This window comes from Aulostomus chinensis, chromosome 19, assembly GCF_037954235.1.
Source record: "Aulostomus chinensis isolate RoL2024-O1b breed Wild chromosome 19, RoL_Achi_v1.0, whole genome shotgun sequence".
Lineage (NCBI taxonomy): Eukaryota > Metazoa > Chordata > Actinopteri > Syngnathiformes > Aulostomidae > Aulostomus > Aulostomus chinensis.
Window position 1 is genome coordinate 333,106 of NC_141338.1, and position 16,895 is coordinate 350,000.

At 51.1% G+C, this 16,895-nt stretch overlaps 2 protein-coding genes and 3 non-coding genes across 6 annotated transcripts; all 5 read left to right on the plus strand.

Moving 5' to 3' along the window:
* The first annotated feature begins 605 nt into the window (after positions 1-605).
* Positions 606-10,986, plus strand: mfhas1 (multifunctional ROCO family signaling regulator 1). Its single transcript, XM_086187908.1, has 3 exons — positions 606-3,861; positions 8,716-8,946; positions 9,055-10,986. Exons 1-2 carry the CDS (start codon positions 876-878, stop codon positions 8,844-8,846), a joined length of 3,117 nt encoding a protein of 1,038 aa, XP_086044034.1. The 5' UTR covers positions 606-875; the 3' UTR covers positions 8,847-8,946; positions 9,055-10,986.
* A 1,396-nt stretch (positions 10,987-12,382) lies between these two features.
* On the plus strand, positions 12,383-16,434 carry rpl17 (ribosomal protein L17). Of its 2 annotated transcripts, none has more exons than XM_086187917.1 (7): positions 12,383-12,439; positions 12,876-12,925; positions 13,112-13,152; positions 14,749-14,883; positions 15,068-15,166; positions 15,999-16,190; positions 16,362-16,434. In XM_086187917.1, the coding sequence occupies exons 2-7, from the start codon at positions 12,886-12,888 to the stop codon at positions 16,407-16,409; spliced, it is 555 nt and encodes a 184-aa protein (XP_086044043.1). In that variant the 5' UTR covers positions 12,383-12,439; positions 12,876-12,885; the 3' UTR covers positions 16,410-16,434. The 2 variants fall into 2 exon arrangements, with proteins under 2 accessions (XP_086044043.1, XP_086044044.1); XM_086187918.1 differs by lacking the exon at positions 12,383-12,439 and adding an exon at positions 12,530-12,716.
* Positions 12,972-13,037, plus strand: LOC147243514 (small nucleolar RNA SNORD58). Its single transcript, XR_015110509.1, has one exon. It is a non-coding gene; the product is annotated as a small nucleolar RNA SNORD58 (small nucleolar RNA).
* On the plus strand, positions 14,926-14,992 carry LOC147243515 (small nucleolar RNA SNORD58). Its single transcript, XR_015110515.1, has one exon. It is a non-coding gene; the product is annotated as a small nucleolar RNA SNORD58 (small nucleolar RNA).
* Positions 16,227-16,294, plus strand: LOC147243516 (small nucleolar RNA SNORD58). Its single transcript, XR_015110508.1, has one exon. It is a non-coding gene; the product is annotated as a small nucleolar RNA SNORD58 (small nucleolar RNA).
* Positions 16,435-16,895: the final 461 nt, after the last annotated feature.

The window sequence follows — 16,895 nt, forward strand, 5'->3', positions numbered from 1 at the left end:
ACCAGCGAAGAAGCAAAAGAAAAAATCCGGCTGAAGAGGAATGTGGTCACGTGTCAGTACAGGAAGCCGCTGGTCCGTGTCGCGTCCGCCAGGTGGCGACAGTGTTAGCGCAGCCTCGTCCACCCACAGGCTTCCAACGATCTCGGTTCCATGATCTCATACAAACGTGGTTCCGGTTCTGATTTCTCGGTCCAGCTGTTTGACCGTCAGCTGATCGACAACTCAGACTGAAGGAGCCGCCACGGAAAGAAACACGGGCAATAAAATCAACAGGAAACGGATCGAAACACGATCGAAACTTTCAGAATAAGAGTCACGCGGGTTGGATTTGACGTTGGTCTCGTGGAACCGGAACTCGCCAGAATTGTGACCGAATATTTCACATCCTGGTTTTATTTGTGTAAAAACGTGAGCAGAATCGTTTATCAACCACTGAACCGAAAATTCTAATTTAAGAACAAGCCACCCGAACCGGGTCAGAGGACTCAGTTGTTGTCGGTGACGTCATCCTGTAACAACTCGAGGGAGAGAATAAACCGCTGATTTGGATTCAAACGGGAATCACTTTCACTGCCCCGGATGGGCGGGGCTTGGCTGTGACGCAGGCGCCTTGCTTCCCGATCCGCTCCCAGGAAGAGGCTTGGTCAGCGGCAGAGGGAGGCGCAGCTCTCCGTGTCGAGGAGTCCACGGGACGGTACCGGGCGATGAGGACGCGTGTGGAGCAGCAGGCGCCGCCGCGTCTCGGCGGCGCGGCCGCGGGCTCGGAGCCGGAGGTGTAACGCGGAGCCGCGCTCAGGATGCCGCCGGCTGCCCTCGATCCAGGCCCGTCGACGTCCCGGCAGGAGGATTTTCTCTGGTGCGCTGCAGCTTTGTGAATGACGCATGTCGGCGGCTCCGGAGCCATGAAAACACTCCCTGAAGCCGCGGGGGAGGAGGAGGAAGAGGAGGAGGAAGAGGAGGAGCGCGGGGGCTCCGGCCACGGCGCCATGGAGGAGCAGGAGAGCAACCTGAGGACGGCCCGGCTGTGGAGGGACGCCGCCCTCCGCTCCAGGAAGCTGCGCAGCAACCTGCGCCAGCTCACCGTCTGCTCCAAAGACAACCAGCTAGTCCTGCCCGATGATATATCCGACATCGAGGTGCTCAACCTGGGTAACAACCTGCTGCAGGAGCTCCCGGGCGGGCTGGCCGCCTCCCTCAACAACCTGCGCGTCCTCGTCCTCCGCAGGAACAGGTTCAGCACGGTCCCCGAGCCGGTGCTGGAGCTGGGGCGGCTGGTCGAGCTCGATATGAGCCACAACTGCCTGCGGAGCCTCCCGGAGGGTGTCGCCCTGCTGGGGTCGCTGCAGAAGCTCTGCATCAGCCACAACAAGGTCCAGCAGCTGCCGGCGCGCATCGGGGCGCTGAGACTGTTGGAGGAGCTGGACGTCAGCTTCAACGACCTGCACGAGCTCCCCGCCTCCTTCTGCGGCCTCAGCAGGCTTCGGACGCTGGACGCCGACCACAACAAGCTGAACCAGTTCCCCCTCGAAATGCTGGCGCTCAGCGACCTGGAGGAGCTCGACTGCTCCGGGAACAAGTTTGAGGCTCTGCCTGCTGACGTCAGGAAGCTGCTTTCTCTTAAAGTTCTGTGGCTCAGCAGCCTCCACGTGACCCTGCTCCCTGACCCCTTCTGCCACCTGCAGCACCTGGAGAGCTTGATGCTGGACGGCAACAACCTCGCCCTGCTACCGGTCGCGTTCGGTAACTTGCAGCGACTCAAAATGCTCAACTTGTCCTCGAATGATTTTGTGGATTTCCCTCAAGTTATCCTGAGTATCAGAGGACTGGAGGAACTCTACCTGAGCAGGAACAAACTGACGCATGTTCCGGAGGACATTGGGCAGCTGGTGAAGCTGGTCAATCTTTGGCTGGATAACAACGACATCACGCATCTGCCAGCTGCTATTGTAGAGCTGGAGAGGCTGGAGGAGCTGGTTCTGCAGGGGAACCACATTGCCATCCTCCCAGACCACTTTGGGAAGCTGTCTAAGGTGAACATTTGGAAGGTGAAGGACAACCCTCTGATCCAGCCGCCATACGAGGTCTGCATGAAGGGGATTCCCTACATTGCTGCCTATCAGAAGGAGCTTGCACACTCGCAGCTCGCCGTGAAGCCACGGCTCAAACTGGTCCTGATGGGATTGAAAAACGCTGGCAAGACACGTCTCAGACAGAACCTGGTGGGCAAACAGGAGGTTCAGGGAGACAGGGGTGTGGAGGTCACCAACTGGGTGGCTGACCGCGGTTTGACCTTCCTTGTGTATGATTTGTCAGGGAAACAAAACTATGACCTCGTCAAACCCTTCTTCCTGTCCCCTGGGGCGCTCTATGTCCTCGTAGTTAATCTCAAGTCCTACACATCCAGGAACTTTTATGCCCACGTCGGGTATTTCTTGCACCTGCTCGGTGCCAAAGTGCCCCATGCTGTCGTGTGCCTGGTGGGCACGCACGCTGACCTATGTGGCGAGGCAGAACTGGAGGAGAAGAGTCTGGACATCCACCGGCAGATCGGCCTGCAGGAGAGGAGGGATGTCCAGATCCTTAGAAGACTGGTGTGGACGGTGGACCAGGCGCTGGAACAGGGCTACAGTGTCCGCTGCTCCAGCCCTCACGTTCTCTTCTATGGTGTCTCGGACAGGAACCTGAGGCGGAGGAAGGCCCAGCTGCAGTACATGCTGAAGCACCGGTTGCAGATCCTGTCCCCGGTCCTCAGTGTCAGCTGCACCGATACGCAGACAAACATCCAGCGTCTGCGCGAGAAGCTGATGTTGGTGGCCGAGCACAGCGAGATCTTCCCCAACCTGCATCGCGTGCTGCCCAAGTCCTGGCAGACACTGGAGGAGCTGCACGGCAAGCCCAGAGACCTGTGGCTGTCCTGGTGGGACTCCGCCCGTCTGGGCCTCCAGGCGGGTCTCACAGAGGACCGCCTCCAGAGCGCCCTGTCCTACCTCCATGAGAGTGGGAAACTGCTCTATTTTGAGGACAGCATCACCCTGAAGGAGTACGTCTTCCACAATCTTCCCCGCTTCATCGCCATTCTTAACATCTTCTTCCAGCGGGATGAGACGGCCCTGCTGGAACGACTCCTGGCAGCGGGGGAGAAGGGGGACAAGGGCCGGGTCAGTCAGGTGATAGAGGATGAGAAAGGGGAGAGCCTGCACATCCCCCACCTGCAGCACCATGTGGAGGGCTTCCTGCAACACGGCCTGCTGCCCTCTAACATCATCCGGTTGCTGCTGCGGCCGCTGATCCAGACGCAGCAGGACCTGCAGCTCATCATGGAGCTGCTGGAGAAGATGGGCGTGTGCTACTGCATCAACAAGCCCCGCAAACTTCTGAACGGCACCACTGTCTGGTACAAGTTCCCCAGCTATGTCGGTAGCCAGGAGCTGCAGGTGGTGGCGTCGGCACCAGTCAGCTGGAGCTCACTGCCTCCATGTCAGCTCCTCTCCATGGAACAGCTGCACATCCGCTACAGCTTCCCCTTCCTGTTCCCGCCTGGGCTCTTTGCACGCTTCAGTGTGCAGATAAATAGTCACGTGGTTCAGAGGTCGGATACCGACCACCAGATTCTGGCCTACCGTGGGAAAGTGCCCGTGGTGGTTAGTCATCGGCCCTCAGGGGGGCACCTGCAGCCAGAGACCCTGTCCATTGCAAGCCACGCCTCTCTGCCCAACATCTGGACAGCGTGGCAGGCCGTCACGCCGCTGGTGGAGGAGCTGAACGTGCTGCTGCAGGAGTGGCCCGGCCTCCACTACACCGTCCACATCCTGTGCTCCAAGTGCCTCCGCAGAGGGTCGTCCAGCCCCCACGCCTTCCCAGGTACACCCTCGCTGAGACACCAGCACCATCATCTGTCCTGACCCGTCACAGGGATCAGTACATGATGGTTCTGATCCAGTTGTTAGAAGAGTTGAAACCTTAAAGCAGTTTTATTTCCTGTAACAGCTTGTCCTCTGGCTTCACAGGAAGTTGATCGTGTCATCGATGACACCATCGATGACACCATCGATGACACCATCGATGACACCATCGATGTGGGAAATGTCAGGTGGAAAATGGTTCCAAATAACAAAAAACAACACAAGAAATACTTGACAAGAACAAAAGCATAAACTTTGTAAGAAGTTACAACAAATAAGAGAACGGGGGGGGTCTCAGCAGGAAGGTTCTATGTGGGTGGGTATATTCTCACTGCACCTGCGCAGGTCTCTGGTTCCACCCACAAAGCGCAGGGTTCAGGTTAGCGCCTTCTGGCACTGCTGGACAGGATGTGATCATCAGACATATCTGCTCGCCATCATGTGTGTTTGACATCTAAGGGGGAGGGGGGTGTGGTCAGAGCAACTCCATATGACTTGTCTTGTGATGGTTAATGAGTCGTTTAATCTCAGAGGCTGATAAGCGTCGGCTCTGTCTGCTCTGTCCCCTGATGGCGTCTTATCGCTCACTAGCAGTGGCGTCTGGACGTCAACAAACACTTCTGTGTTCTCAGAAAAGATTCTTCCTCCTGCCTCAGTTGTATCTGGTCACGGAAAGTAATTAAGTACATTTACTCTGATTACTCAGCAAAAAGCAAATATATATTTAAAAAGTCATGACCTTTGAACTACGTCTACACTGCGTCTAAAACTAACAAGGACTTCCCACATACACGCACGCATGAACACCAGCAGAGACATTGAGGCCTTTTATGGAGAAAATATTTGAGGCTGCCGAGTTGAGCTGACACAACCAGACTGGTGTTACTGGTGGACCTGGGAGGTGAAGGCCTTCATGACAGTGTGAAGTGGTGGTTTCTACCTGGTTCCGTCCTGGGTGCACATCTGTAATCGGGTTTTACTGACTTGTTGCCATGTTTTGCATGTCCTGATGACATCATGGGGGAAGTGGCGTTCTAGTGTTCAGAAACTCTGATGTCCTGTGTTCTCGGTTCCATCATCCCTCACTGGCTTGTGTCACTGTTGGCAGCATCACTTTCTGTTTTTCTCCCTGGGTCGGCTCAAATAGGTCAGTTTGACCTGTCACCCTTTTGCCAAGATGGCAGGGCTGCACTGAGCAAATGTGTGGGGGTGTTACCATGGAGACTCATGCCAATTGATTGCTTGAAACCAGAATGACATGCGAGAAATGATCCTCAGTCCATAGAACCACACCTGGTCCTGGCCTAAAGAGGGGTCTGGGTCAAACTGGACCTTGAGGGACTTGCTCCATTTGCTGTCTGAAATCCATTATTGGGCTGTTTGGTCCAATGGCGGGAGGCTCAGTCAGGCTCCAGCCATCAGTAGAACACGCCGGCGTGTGGGTTAGGGTCACGCCATCAATAAACCAGTTGATGGGAAGTGTGGCAGACGCTGCCCATTTAGGTTAGGGTTGGGTTAGTTAGGGTTAGCTAGAGTAGGGTTGGGTTAATAAGAGTAGGGTTGGGTCAGTTAGGGTTAGCTAGAGTAGGGTTGGGTTAATAAGAGTAGGGTTGGGTCAGTTAGGGTTAGCTAGAGTAGGGTTGGGTTAGCTAGGGTTAGCTAGAGTAGGGTTGGGTTAGCTAGGGTTAGCTAGAGTAGGGTTGGGTCAGTTAGGGTTAGCTAGAGTAGGGTTGGGTTAGCTAGGGTTAGCTAGAGTAGGGTTGGGTCAGTTAGGGTTAGCTAGAGTAGGGTTGGGTCAGTTAGGGTTAGCTAGAGTAGGGTTGGGTTAGCTAGGGTTAGCTAGAGTAGGGTTGGGTCAGTTAGGGTTAGCTAGAGTAGGGTTGCGTTAGCTAGGGTTAGCTAGAGTAGGGTTGGGTTAGCTAGGGTTAGCTAGAATAGGGTTGGGTCAGTTAGGGTTAGCTAGAGTAGGGTTGGGTCAGTTAGGGTTAGCTAGAATAGGGTTGGGTTAGCTAGGGTTAGCTAGAGTAGGGTTGGGTCAGTTAGGGTTAGCTAGAGTAGGGTTGGGTTAGCTAGGGTTAGCTAGAGTAGGGTTGGGTTAGCTAGGGTTAGCTAGAATAGGGTTGGGTCAGTTAGGGTTAGCTAGAGTAGGGTTGGGTTAGCTAGGGTTAGTAAGAGTAGGGTTGGGTTAAGAGTTGGGTTAGGGTTAGCTAGGGTTGGGTTAGTAAGAGTAGGGTTGGGTTAAGAGTAGGGTTGGGGTTAGCTAGGGTTGGGGTTAGCTAGGGTTGGGGTTAGCTAGGGTTGGGTTAGTTAGGGTTGGGTTAGTTAGGGTTGGGTTACCCTCATCACACACAGTTTTAACTGTGAAACCTTTTGTATGAAAACACTGAATCTAAATGTCACCTTGATGTGTGACATCACACCAGGTTTTTTGACCTCAGACAAGGGTTTGTGACATCAGACAAGTGTTTGCATTGATCCTAGAATTCGCAGCACTTTCACTGGCTCTGTGGATTTGCCGCTCAGCCAGCGACTCGTAATCCAGTTACAGGATCTGTTGGGATCAAACAGATCCACGATTGTTAGATGAAGAGTGACACAGCATCGAGAAGCAGCTCATTAGAGCTGCAGGCGTCACGCTGGCGGCGTCCGAGCCAACGGGTTCATGGTCCCCGACAGACGTGAGGGATGCCTTATGTAAACATGAAGCATGTCTGGAAGGGTTCATTTGGATGATTGAATTATTTGTGTCCGATTGTTTGGTTATCTTAGTGAAAAATATGTCATTGTTTTATTTGATCAGAAGAATAGAATACCATTAATGGTGTGTAGATACACAACAAGATGAAACTAGTCCAGGTCCTGTTTCGAGGTCCTGGACAATTCCAGTGAAGAAGTTCCAGGCAAATTTTTCAGTTGTGGGTTTATTGGCTGGAGGACTGGCGTGGGGCTGGGCGGTGGCTGACCTCTCTTAGTGGCGTTCTCGTTCTTCCATCATCATCAGAACACACAAGTTGTTGAGTTGTGATGTCGTACGCAGTTCAACCAGCTGATGTCCCGTCCTGACTGTCCCTGCTGCTTGTGAGCGTGTTCAGCCGTGTGTCCGTCAGTAATCTGCTGGAGACGATCCGGTTACATCACCTCACGTGTGAGCGGGGATTTGTGTTCAGGTCCGTGATGTCATGTGTTGATCTGCTGAGAGTCGCAGTGGTGACGGACCTGCCTCTTGTGGTTGTGGGCATGTGTGTCTGTGCAAGTAGGGGGTGGAGTCTTCACAAAACAGAAAACAGAGGAGAATTGTAAATGATCACATGAAGGAGATCAGTAATGTGAACCAGTTTAATTCATCTAATAGAAGAACCAGGTCTGGACCGGTTCTATAGGATAAGTGACCTGAGACCCTCCTCCTGGGAGCTGAGACCCAGGCTGGTTAACATGACTGTCCCATGACATAGACTTGGTCCAGGTTGTTGTTTTATGCAGTGAAATTTAAGTGAAAGGAATCTACTCATTTCTTTTGAGGGTCTTCAACCCCTGTGATCAATCAGGGGAAGGTTTTTTTTTGTAAATTCTGATTCTCCAGTGTGAAAGAAAAAAAAACATGAAACCTGTAAAACTCTGCCTGACTGCAAATGAAAAGAACTCCGTATGTGATCATTGACTGTATTGACACAAAGACTCAGTCTAGTTCCTGCACTCGTGCCAGCAGACGTCTCAGGTTTCTAGTTGTTCTGGAGCTCCGGGCCCGTCGACGGATCCGGCAGTTATTTTTGGTGAGTTTCCTGTGCGGTGGAAGTAGGACACATTCCTGAGCTGCTGCTCAGAGCGGAGGAACATGACCAGACAGGCCAGGATCCCTCCTGGAACACGCTCACATCGAACCAAATTACACATGTAGGCTTCTTAACGGGTCGAAGTGGAATCAGTGTTGACTGCAAAGAGCAAATATCTGATTTCACAAGTGACATCTGAGTCCGCTGAGAGAGAGAGACTCCTAGAGGTCCTGAGAATATTTGACTTGTTTTACAAGTAGAGGGTTACGTTCTTAGACTTTCAACAAGCAAGGGATTGTTTACAATAACAGTAAATGGTCTTTATGTCACTGAGATGGTGCAGGCAGGAAGTTGCAATATTTGCTAACGGCTATTTGTGTGTCATGATACTTTTTTTTTTTTTTTTACTTTTTAAATGAAATGTGGTGTTGCAGAGATCTCCTGCCTGCACAACTGAAGAACTTCTTTGATAAGGATCAACACACAACTCCCTCATCATCTTCAGCACACGGACGTTGCAATCGCAGGAGCATTGGTGATATTTGAGGAAATGTAAATTTGTGTGTCATTGTTCACATTTAATTGACAGACGCGCAAATTTACATTTCCTCAAATATCACCAATGCTCCTGCGATTGCAACGTCAGTGAAAATAATCACAATCAGATATTTTTTCAAAATCATGCACGCCTTTAGCTCAGGTGCTAACACATGAACATGTTGAGCAATGTAGCGAAGCGCGACTCAAGCTCATGCTGCTGCAGTGGGAAGTGGCGCTGCTGAGCAGCTGGGACGATCATCTCAGATGATGGTTGATCACCCAGTGAGTGTGTGTGTGTGTGTGTGTGTGTGTGTGAGTGTGTGTGTGTGTGTGTGTGCGTGTGTGTGTGTGTGTGTTGGGTGTGCGCGCCTGTTCGCAACTGGTTGTCTCTGCAGCAGGATACCCGACAGCCAACAACCATCTTCATTGTCAAGTCACATGACTTTGTCATGTTGGTTCACATCACTGCTAAACCAGCTGATGATGTCATGGTGTGATTCCAGGTGAGCTGCTGAGTCAGCCACGGCCCGATGGCCTGACGGAGATCGTCTGTCCAAAGAACGGCTCGGAGCGGGTCAACGTGGCTCTGGTGTACCCGCCCACCCCCACTGTGGTCAGCCCCTGTCCCAGGTGACCTGCCAGGTGGTAGGTCGCCCCCCCCCCCCCGCCTCCCCCTGCAGCTGCTTCCTGTCCTCTCGCTGCCTGCGTCAGTGGACGTCACAGCTGTCTCAGCGGTGCGTAGCTTAATCTTGGGGGCGCAGACGTTTCCGTCCCTCAATCTAGACAGACGTCAACACTCAAATCTTTTTCACGCCGTGGACATGTCATCTGGTCTGTTGCAGGTTGTCTGGCGCCTCCGAAGACGACTCACCTTTGCTCCTGATGTGGAGTCGGACTCGGGTGGGTCTAGGACCTGCTACCACCTGATTCCTTCTCTTGCCCGGCTACATTCCGGCGTCGCCCTCCTTCGGCTCTCTGGCAGAGCGGAGGAAGCGGAGATTCCCCTGACATGGCCCCGGGCTGGTTCACCAGGGCCAGCTGTGAGGCCCTGCCCTCTCCGCCAGCAGGACGAGGGGACCTTAGTTTTTTTAAGGTCATGCACATGGAGGATACCGATGGAGACGCACAATGATGAGGTCTCTGAGGAGTCACTTTTGTCTCGTTATTGTGAAACAAACAAAAAAATTCATACAACTACAATAAAATGAACTTGCGGATCCAAACGTTTTGCAGTAGAATATGAATTCTTGTTGGATCTCAATCCGACATGTCGCTCCACACGTTGGCGTCTTTCTTCTTAAGCCCTGCCCACGGGGCTCAGTTGAAGAAGGTGGGTAGAAAGTCTTTCTGCTTGTGTTTGAGCTGGGATCAAGCATCTGCTTGTTGAGACAATAACGACTCTAAAGTGACTCAGTCAGTCAGAGAACATGAGAACCTGAGCTTGAGATGGTCGATGGATCCCCAGTGCAGAACGTCTTTCATGAAAAACGTGAAGTGGCAGCAGAACGTCACCATGGAGACGAGTCTCAACATCCAATGAGAAATTGATTAAAGACAACAGAACATCTTCATGTTACTAGAACTCTGATCAGCAGAGGCGTTAACAGTCAGACGTTGGTAATTTGCACTTTTGACTTTTCTTCACATTAAATTGTCTGCCAAAGGTCATGTGGTCATGACTGCTGGTCCACAACCTGACGACGGAGGAGGCGGTGATCCGGCACCCTACGACCAATCATAGGAGCTTTTACTGGAACCCACCAACTACGTATTCCCCCAGTGAACAACCGGAGTTCACTCAGCTCAGCATGGGATTATTTATTGAAGTTTTGTTGAGAAATCTGTTCCTATTCAGCAAAATTGTGTTAGAATATCTGACCAGAAACATTGAGAAGCCAACGAAACTCCCTCACCTGCCCTGGCGGCACCATCACGTAGGGTCGGAGGTCGGTTCTGGTCGGGAGGTGACATCATCACTCTGTATTATTGACGAGGCAGTCCTGTTTTTTCCTGATGATGTAAAATAATAACTTTATTTTTGTATGTTCGCCACCATGTTTGACTCGCTGAGTCATGTGTTTTATATGCAGCACAAGATACCAAATAAAGCCATGACCACGCCCATCAGTGACGTCTGTCTGCAGGATTATGCCGTAAATGGACGGAGCCTGAGCCCGGGTAGAGCCAGCTTACCTGGATGTTCCAGGAGTTTTGTGTCATTCGTATAAACGTAATGTTCTAGAATGACTCGAGAATTAACTGGTTGGAGTTTGAAGGTCAAAGGTCACTGTGACTACAAAGATCTAAGAAAGTGAATGAAGAGTTCCATCAAAGGATGACCCAACAACACAGCTTCCAGCTCAGTGCAGGGCAGAGACAGGCAAAATGTCAAAGCATCCACATTGACTGAGATCCAGAAGAACATCTGAGAACCTACGAGTGGCAGACCGCTGAGATGGACGTGCTGAGGTGGGGTTCTCACCTCAGAAAGTGGTCCTGGAGTTTAATCAGCTGATCCTTTCACACACAGTGTCTGAAAATACAGCATGTTGATGACATTAGTTTAAGAAGAGCTACATTTTGGAAATAGACTTTCAAGCTGTGTGCACCAGCAGCGACCCCTGCTGGTCATAATTGCATACAACATTCACTCAATATCTCAGACGCCTGAAATCGGTCATCAGTGAAGTAAAATATACCATTAAAATACTTATTTTTAGTTCCTCAAATTTCATTAACTGTCATTTCAAATTGTCCATCCATCCCTCCATCCATCATCATCCATCCATCCCTCCATCCATCGATCTCTCCATCCATCCCTCCATCCATCATCATCCATCCATCCATCCCTCCATCCATCCATCTCTCCATCCATACCTCCATCCATCATCCCTCATCCATCATCATCCCTCCATCCATCCCTCCATCCATCCATCCCTCCATCCATCCATCCATCCCTCCATCCATCATCATCCCTCCATCCATCCCTCCATCATCATCCCTCCATCCATCCCTCCATCCATCCCTCCATCATCATCCATCCCTCCATCCATCCATCATCCCTCCATCATCCCTCCATCCCTCCATGTTCCCCCTCTTCTCCTGTTGAGGGTGGTGGGGGTGGAGCCTATCCCAGCAGCCTTCCCCCTGGACAGGTCACCAGTCCATGGCAGGGCCAACACATAGAGACAGACAACCATTGGCTCTCCCAGCCACGCCTACGGTCAATTTAGAGTCTGGATTAACCTGGTCCCTCTTGATGTCTTTGGACTGTGGAGGAAGCTGGAGTACCAGAGAGAACCCAGCAGGAACAGGGAGAACATGGAGACTCACCCAGAAAGACCCCGTGCTGCAGCCGGGGCTCCACCCACAACCTTCTTGATGGGGGCCACAGGGATGACCACTGCTCCACCCACAACCTTCTTGCTGGGGGCCACAGGGAGGACCACTGCTCCACCCACAACCTTCTTGCTGGGGGCCACAGTTAGGACCACTGCTCCACCCACAACCTTCTTGCTGGGGGCCACAGTTAGGACCACTGCTCCACCCACAACCTTCTTGCTGGGGGCCACAGTTAGGACCACTGCTCCACCCACAACCTTCTTGCTGGGGGCCACAGTTAGGACCACTGCTCCACCCACAACCTTCTTGCTGGGGGCCACAGTTAGGACCACTGCTCCACCGGGCCGCCATTTCAAATTGTAAAAGTATTTTTTTCGTGTTGTTTTGGTGTCTTAAATGACTCCATCTTCATTTTCTCTCTGATATATATATATATATATATATATATATATATATATATATATATATATATATATATATATACAGAAGAGCTTTTTAATTTAATCTGAGTTATACACATCTATGAGATTTTTTATTGTATTTTGCGGTGTGGGTTTGAGATAGTAGCAGTCGTAGTCATAGAAGTCGTAGTGGTATCCTTTTATAATCACTGAAATTACATAATTTGTTTTCTGTCAGAATAAAATGGAAAATTTCTTGTCTATTTAGTGGTGACAGAAATAATCTGACATGAATCGTTATCATTATTACATTTTTACTAAAGTCGTGATAATTGCAGAGGTTGGTACGATGAATCCGCTGGATACCAATAGTGGGTTCCCGCTGTCGTGCTCCTCCCGGCCGCCGGGGGGCGCTGCGGCCTGGAGGACGCAGAAGAGGCGCGGTGCATTCCTCCACCTTCCTCTTCCCTCCGCGACCTCAGAGGTAGGAGAGCGATCCCTCAGATGAGCGACACAATCTGCGTTGAATCTTCTCTAAATGTTCACCATCCGGCATTTAAAACCCCTGGCCCCTGTAGGATAAAGTTAAACAGCGTAGAAGATGTTAGATTTTTGTGTGTGGCGGCGGAACTTGTGTTGTAATTGTTGTGTTAGCGAGGATGGCCGGCAGCAGTCAGCTGGACGCCATGTTGGTCTGACGTTGAATCGAAGTTAAATAAGTGGATCAAATGGGTTTCTACGCTGGTCTCTCTACATTATCGGTGTGTCTGCTTGTATCTGGTGTCGTTGGGGTTTTTCAGCTGACGGCAACATCACGTTAGTTGCCGTCACCGCCCGCCTGAGCTAGCTGCAGCTAAAGCTAGCAGCGGCGTTTGTCGGCGGTGTTCTCATGAATCACTGAACCTGCTTTTACTCCACAGATCTCTGAAAATGGTCCGCTACTCTCTCGACCCCGAGAACCCGACCAAATGTGAGTGAGCCTCCGCAGTAATGAGGGTCTTGTGGGTCTGTGTTGGTCGCGCTGATGACTTCTTAGGACACCTTTGGATCACTCATGAAAACAACCCTGAGATCTGAGCCGTTTCACCTGCTCATTTCAATCTCAATCATCTCTCACTTTTGTGGTTGAAACGGTTTTGTTTGTTTTTCCCCCTAGCCTGCAAGTCGAGGGGCTCCAACCTCCGGGTCCACTTCAAGGTAAGGCGCGTCTGTCTCAGCGTCCTACGCTGCTGGAACGGTCTTGATAAGATTGAGGGCAGATTGAAGGTTGGAGTTGATCCCTGCCGGTCATGAAGCTTCTGTACAAGGCTTTGACACAATAAGCTGCTCCTTTCTGGTTCTTGAATCCACGTAAATCTGATCTGTGAATCAGACACATCAAAGTGGTGTTTGGATTTGAGTGTTCTTGTGTCATGGCCGCTGGAACTCGCCAGCAGCTGGCAAGCCCGGGATCTTCAGGTACGTTAACAATTCAGCAGCTGGAACTCCAGATGTCAGTTCACCATGAGTTTCTTCTTTGGATGAAAGTAGAACCTGAAGGAGCAGCTGATCTTCAGTTGGTATCTTTGACAGTAGGAGCAATGCAGGTGTATTTGCTGGTAACATTTTCTTCAAAGTACGGAAATGTGTTGAGACGATGAGATGAAGAACCGAAAGATTTGAATCAGATTTAGGATGTTCCATGTCTGTATGTGAAAAAGAAGGAAGATGCATGACATTAGAAAGTAAATCCTTATTTTAAAGTGACTGTAGATTCCTGTCGTCTCAACATCTGTCGGCCAGTTCATCAAGAGAGTTCTCAAATTATTGTTAGTTTGTATTCCAATCTCCAACCTCAAGTAAAACCACAGTATGGAACTCTTCCTAATGCTGTGCTGCTGGATTAGTGGCATCGCGCTGCTGCGGCCCAGAATCCCCGGCTGTTGGTCAGGTGACTCCTGCGGTCAGAATGAGTGTCTGAAATGTTTGGAAAAGCCCTTGAGTACAAAACTCTTCTGGTTCCTGATGGTGATGGGCGGGACCAAAAATTTCAGGATGTCTGATATTTTAATTGATTCAACGTCAGAAAAAATGAAAACCCTGCAGGTGGCGCCGATATGACTGGAGTTTATGACAACAGCACATTTGAGGATGACGTTAGTTGCTGTGTTGATGAACACATCTGCTCAGTCACTGATGATTCCTGACCCAACAATAATTGCCATCTTGTTCTGGATGTCGAGAGAGAGAGAGAGCGAGCGAGCGAGCTCAGCTGATGGTTGAGCGACACGAGCTTGAAGGAGAGAGAGGCACACTTTCACTGTTAAGAGTCGAAATGAGGAGAGAAATGTTTAGTCCACTGAGACTGGACATGTTGGAGTAGCATGGGTCGCTAACACTAGCAGCTAGCATTGTCAGCTAATATTAGCAGCAGCATCACGTGATGGGGGTCAGTGTGGCGTCTGATGTTGAAATATTTACAAGACAAAACTTAATGTGAATTAGTGCAGTTTATCTATGTATTTCAAAGAATTTACTGTTTGAATTTTTATCGTTTCAATTTACCGTTTTTAGTATTCGCGTTTTGACTCCTTCCATTTTCACCAGATATTTCTGGTGTTCCTCAGTGTACCACTAGAGGGATCCAGAGTATAGTTGTTCTTTGATACTTATGGTTCTGCAGCTCCGCTCCCGTGGCGATGCTCTCGTTGTGTAGAGTGCAATGTGTCTGTGAGGGGTTAATTGTCTTGACTCTAAACACACTGGTGGACCCAGTTGACGTGACGGCATCTGTTGTTGGCGTGTGGCCTACAGAACACCCGTGAGACGGCCCAGGCCATCAAGGGCATGCACATCCGCAAGGCCAACAAGTACCTGAGAGATGTCATTGTCAAGCACCAGTGCGTTCCTTTCCGGCGCTACAACGGCGGCGTGGGCAGATGTGCTCAGGTGAGTCCACGTTGACAACGTGTTGGGGGTGGGGTGGGGCTGCCGCTGTGATGAGCATCTTAGGACACCTTTGGATTCAAGATGAAACTAAATGTTAAATCTGAGCAGCATCTCTGAACAGGCGTGGCCGGGGGTTCCTGGGACTGGGGGCGTGTCTGCGGCGTTAACCGTTGTGTGTTTGCAGGCGAAGCAGTTCGGCTGGACGCAGGGACGCTGGCCCAAGAAGAGCGCTGAGTTCCTGCTGCACATGCTGAAGAACGCTGAGAGCAACGCCGAGCTGAAGGTGCGTAGTTGATGGTCATGTGTTGGCGTGCAGTTTCTGTGACACTGAAACTGCTGTGAATCCGTCTGCAAGGATGAGTCATGAGGACACCTTGGGATACGACCATGAAAAGAACCTGCTGAGCCTGAGCAGTTGGGCCTTCGTGGAGTTACACTGCGTGTGTCTCGGCCAGGACATAGAGGTTAACTGAGCAGGGAGGAGTCAGTGGTGACCTCACAGTGATTGACATCAGTAACATAGTGGCGTGTCTGAAATAATCAACTGGTCATGACCTCAGGTGTGTTTGTGGCGTTAGCAGGATGTTAGTAACGTGTCAGTGGGGTCCCTTTGGGTTCATCAGATTTTCAGTGTCAGGACAGGCCATCGGTCAGCAGGACCAGTAGAGACCGGCCTAGGACCTGGTCCGGGTCCTGAAGATCTGAGCGGACCTTGAGGTCAGATGTGAGCATGGGGGGCATGCAAGTTATGCTAATACCAGCATCCTGCAGTTCAAAGGTCAGAAGGTGGAAGGTTTATGTTGTGATGCAACAAAACAGGTCGCCATGACGATCATGACAGTAGCATGTAAACGGCTCCTGTGAAGTAACTGATATGGCGGCGCTCGGTCGTCACGTGGGACCGTCTTGACTCTCGTGCATGAGTTCAAGTCCCAGTTCCCCGATAATGGGTCCAGGTCAGTCCAGATAGAATGTTCCTGCTCTGGCGCGAGTGTTTGAACCCCCAGTGATGATGTCACTGATGACATCCTACTTGTTTTATGGGCTAAAACGTCTCCATGAGATCTCCTTCAACCTGGTTATAGCTTGTCATGTGACCTGCTGTGTGGTTTCAGGGGCTGGACGTAGACTCTCTGGTCATCGAGCACATCCAGGTCAACAAGGCCCCCAAGATGAGGCGCCGCACGTACCGCGCCCACGGCCGCATCAACCCCTACATGAGCTCGCCGTGCCACATTGAGATGATCCTGACAGAGAAGGAGCAGATCGTCCCCAAACCTGAGGAGGAGGTCGCCCAGAAGAAGAAGGTGAGTCGAGGGGGCTGGGGGGGGTTTTGTCTCCGGCTGCTGTGATGACATCTTAGGACACCTTTGAATGAGTCATGAAAACACAGCGTAATTCCCTGAGCAGCTGGGTGGCGCCGACCACCTGGGCGGAGTGATTGATGACTTCCTCACTTACGTTTGTCTCGTTGGCAGGTTTCGCAGAAGAAGCTGAAGAAGCAGAAACTGATGGCGCGCGAGTAACGTCCAATAAACGCCTTTATTACCAGCCCGCCTCTCTGTGCTTCTTCAGATGGATGTCAGTGATGTCATCAACTTGTCCTCAGTGCTCTGCTCCAACAGTGATGACGCATGAGTTTTTCATCATGATCGAGTATAAAGTTCAGAGGGTTATGAGACCCAGCAGCTCAGGTGTGGGACCGACAGCAGGACCCAGGTACCGTCGTCAAGGGCAGATGCGTAGTTACAGCATCAAATTAGGCTTTGTTGAGGTGAACGACAGCAGCTGGCAGAAAGCTCTTCCTGTCGCGCTTCGTCCTCCACCTCAGAACTGTAAACCTCCGCCCAGAAGGTAGAAGCTGAAATTCCTCAGAGAGGGGAGGGGAATTGTCCCTTGTCATGTGACTGGCTCTCTGCTGTCACCGCTCAGCTGTGGCTCACCAGAGGACGGGGCCATTTGACAGTCTGACTCAGCCTGCTTCTGTGTGTGTCAGGTTGCCGGACCATGGC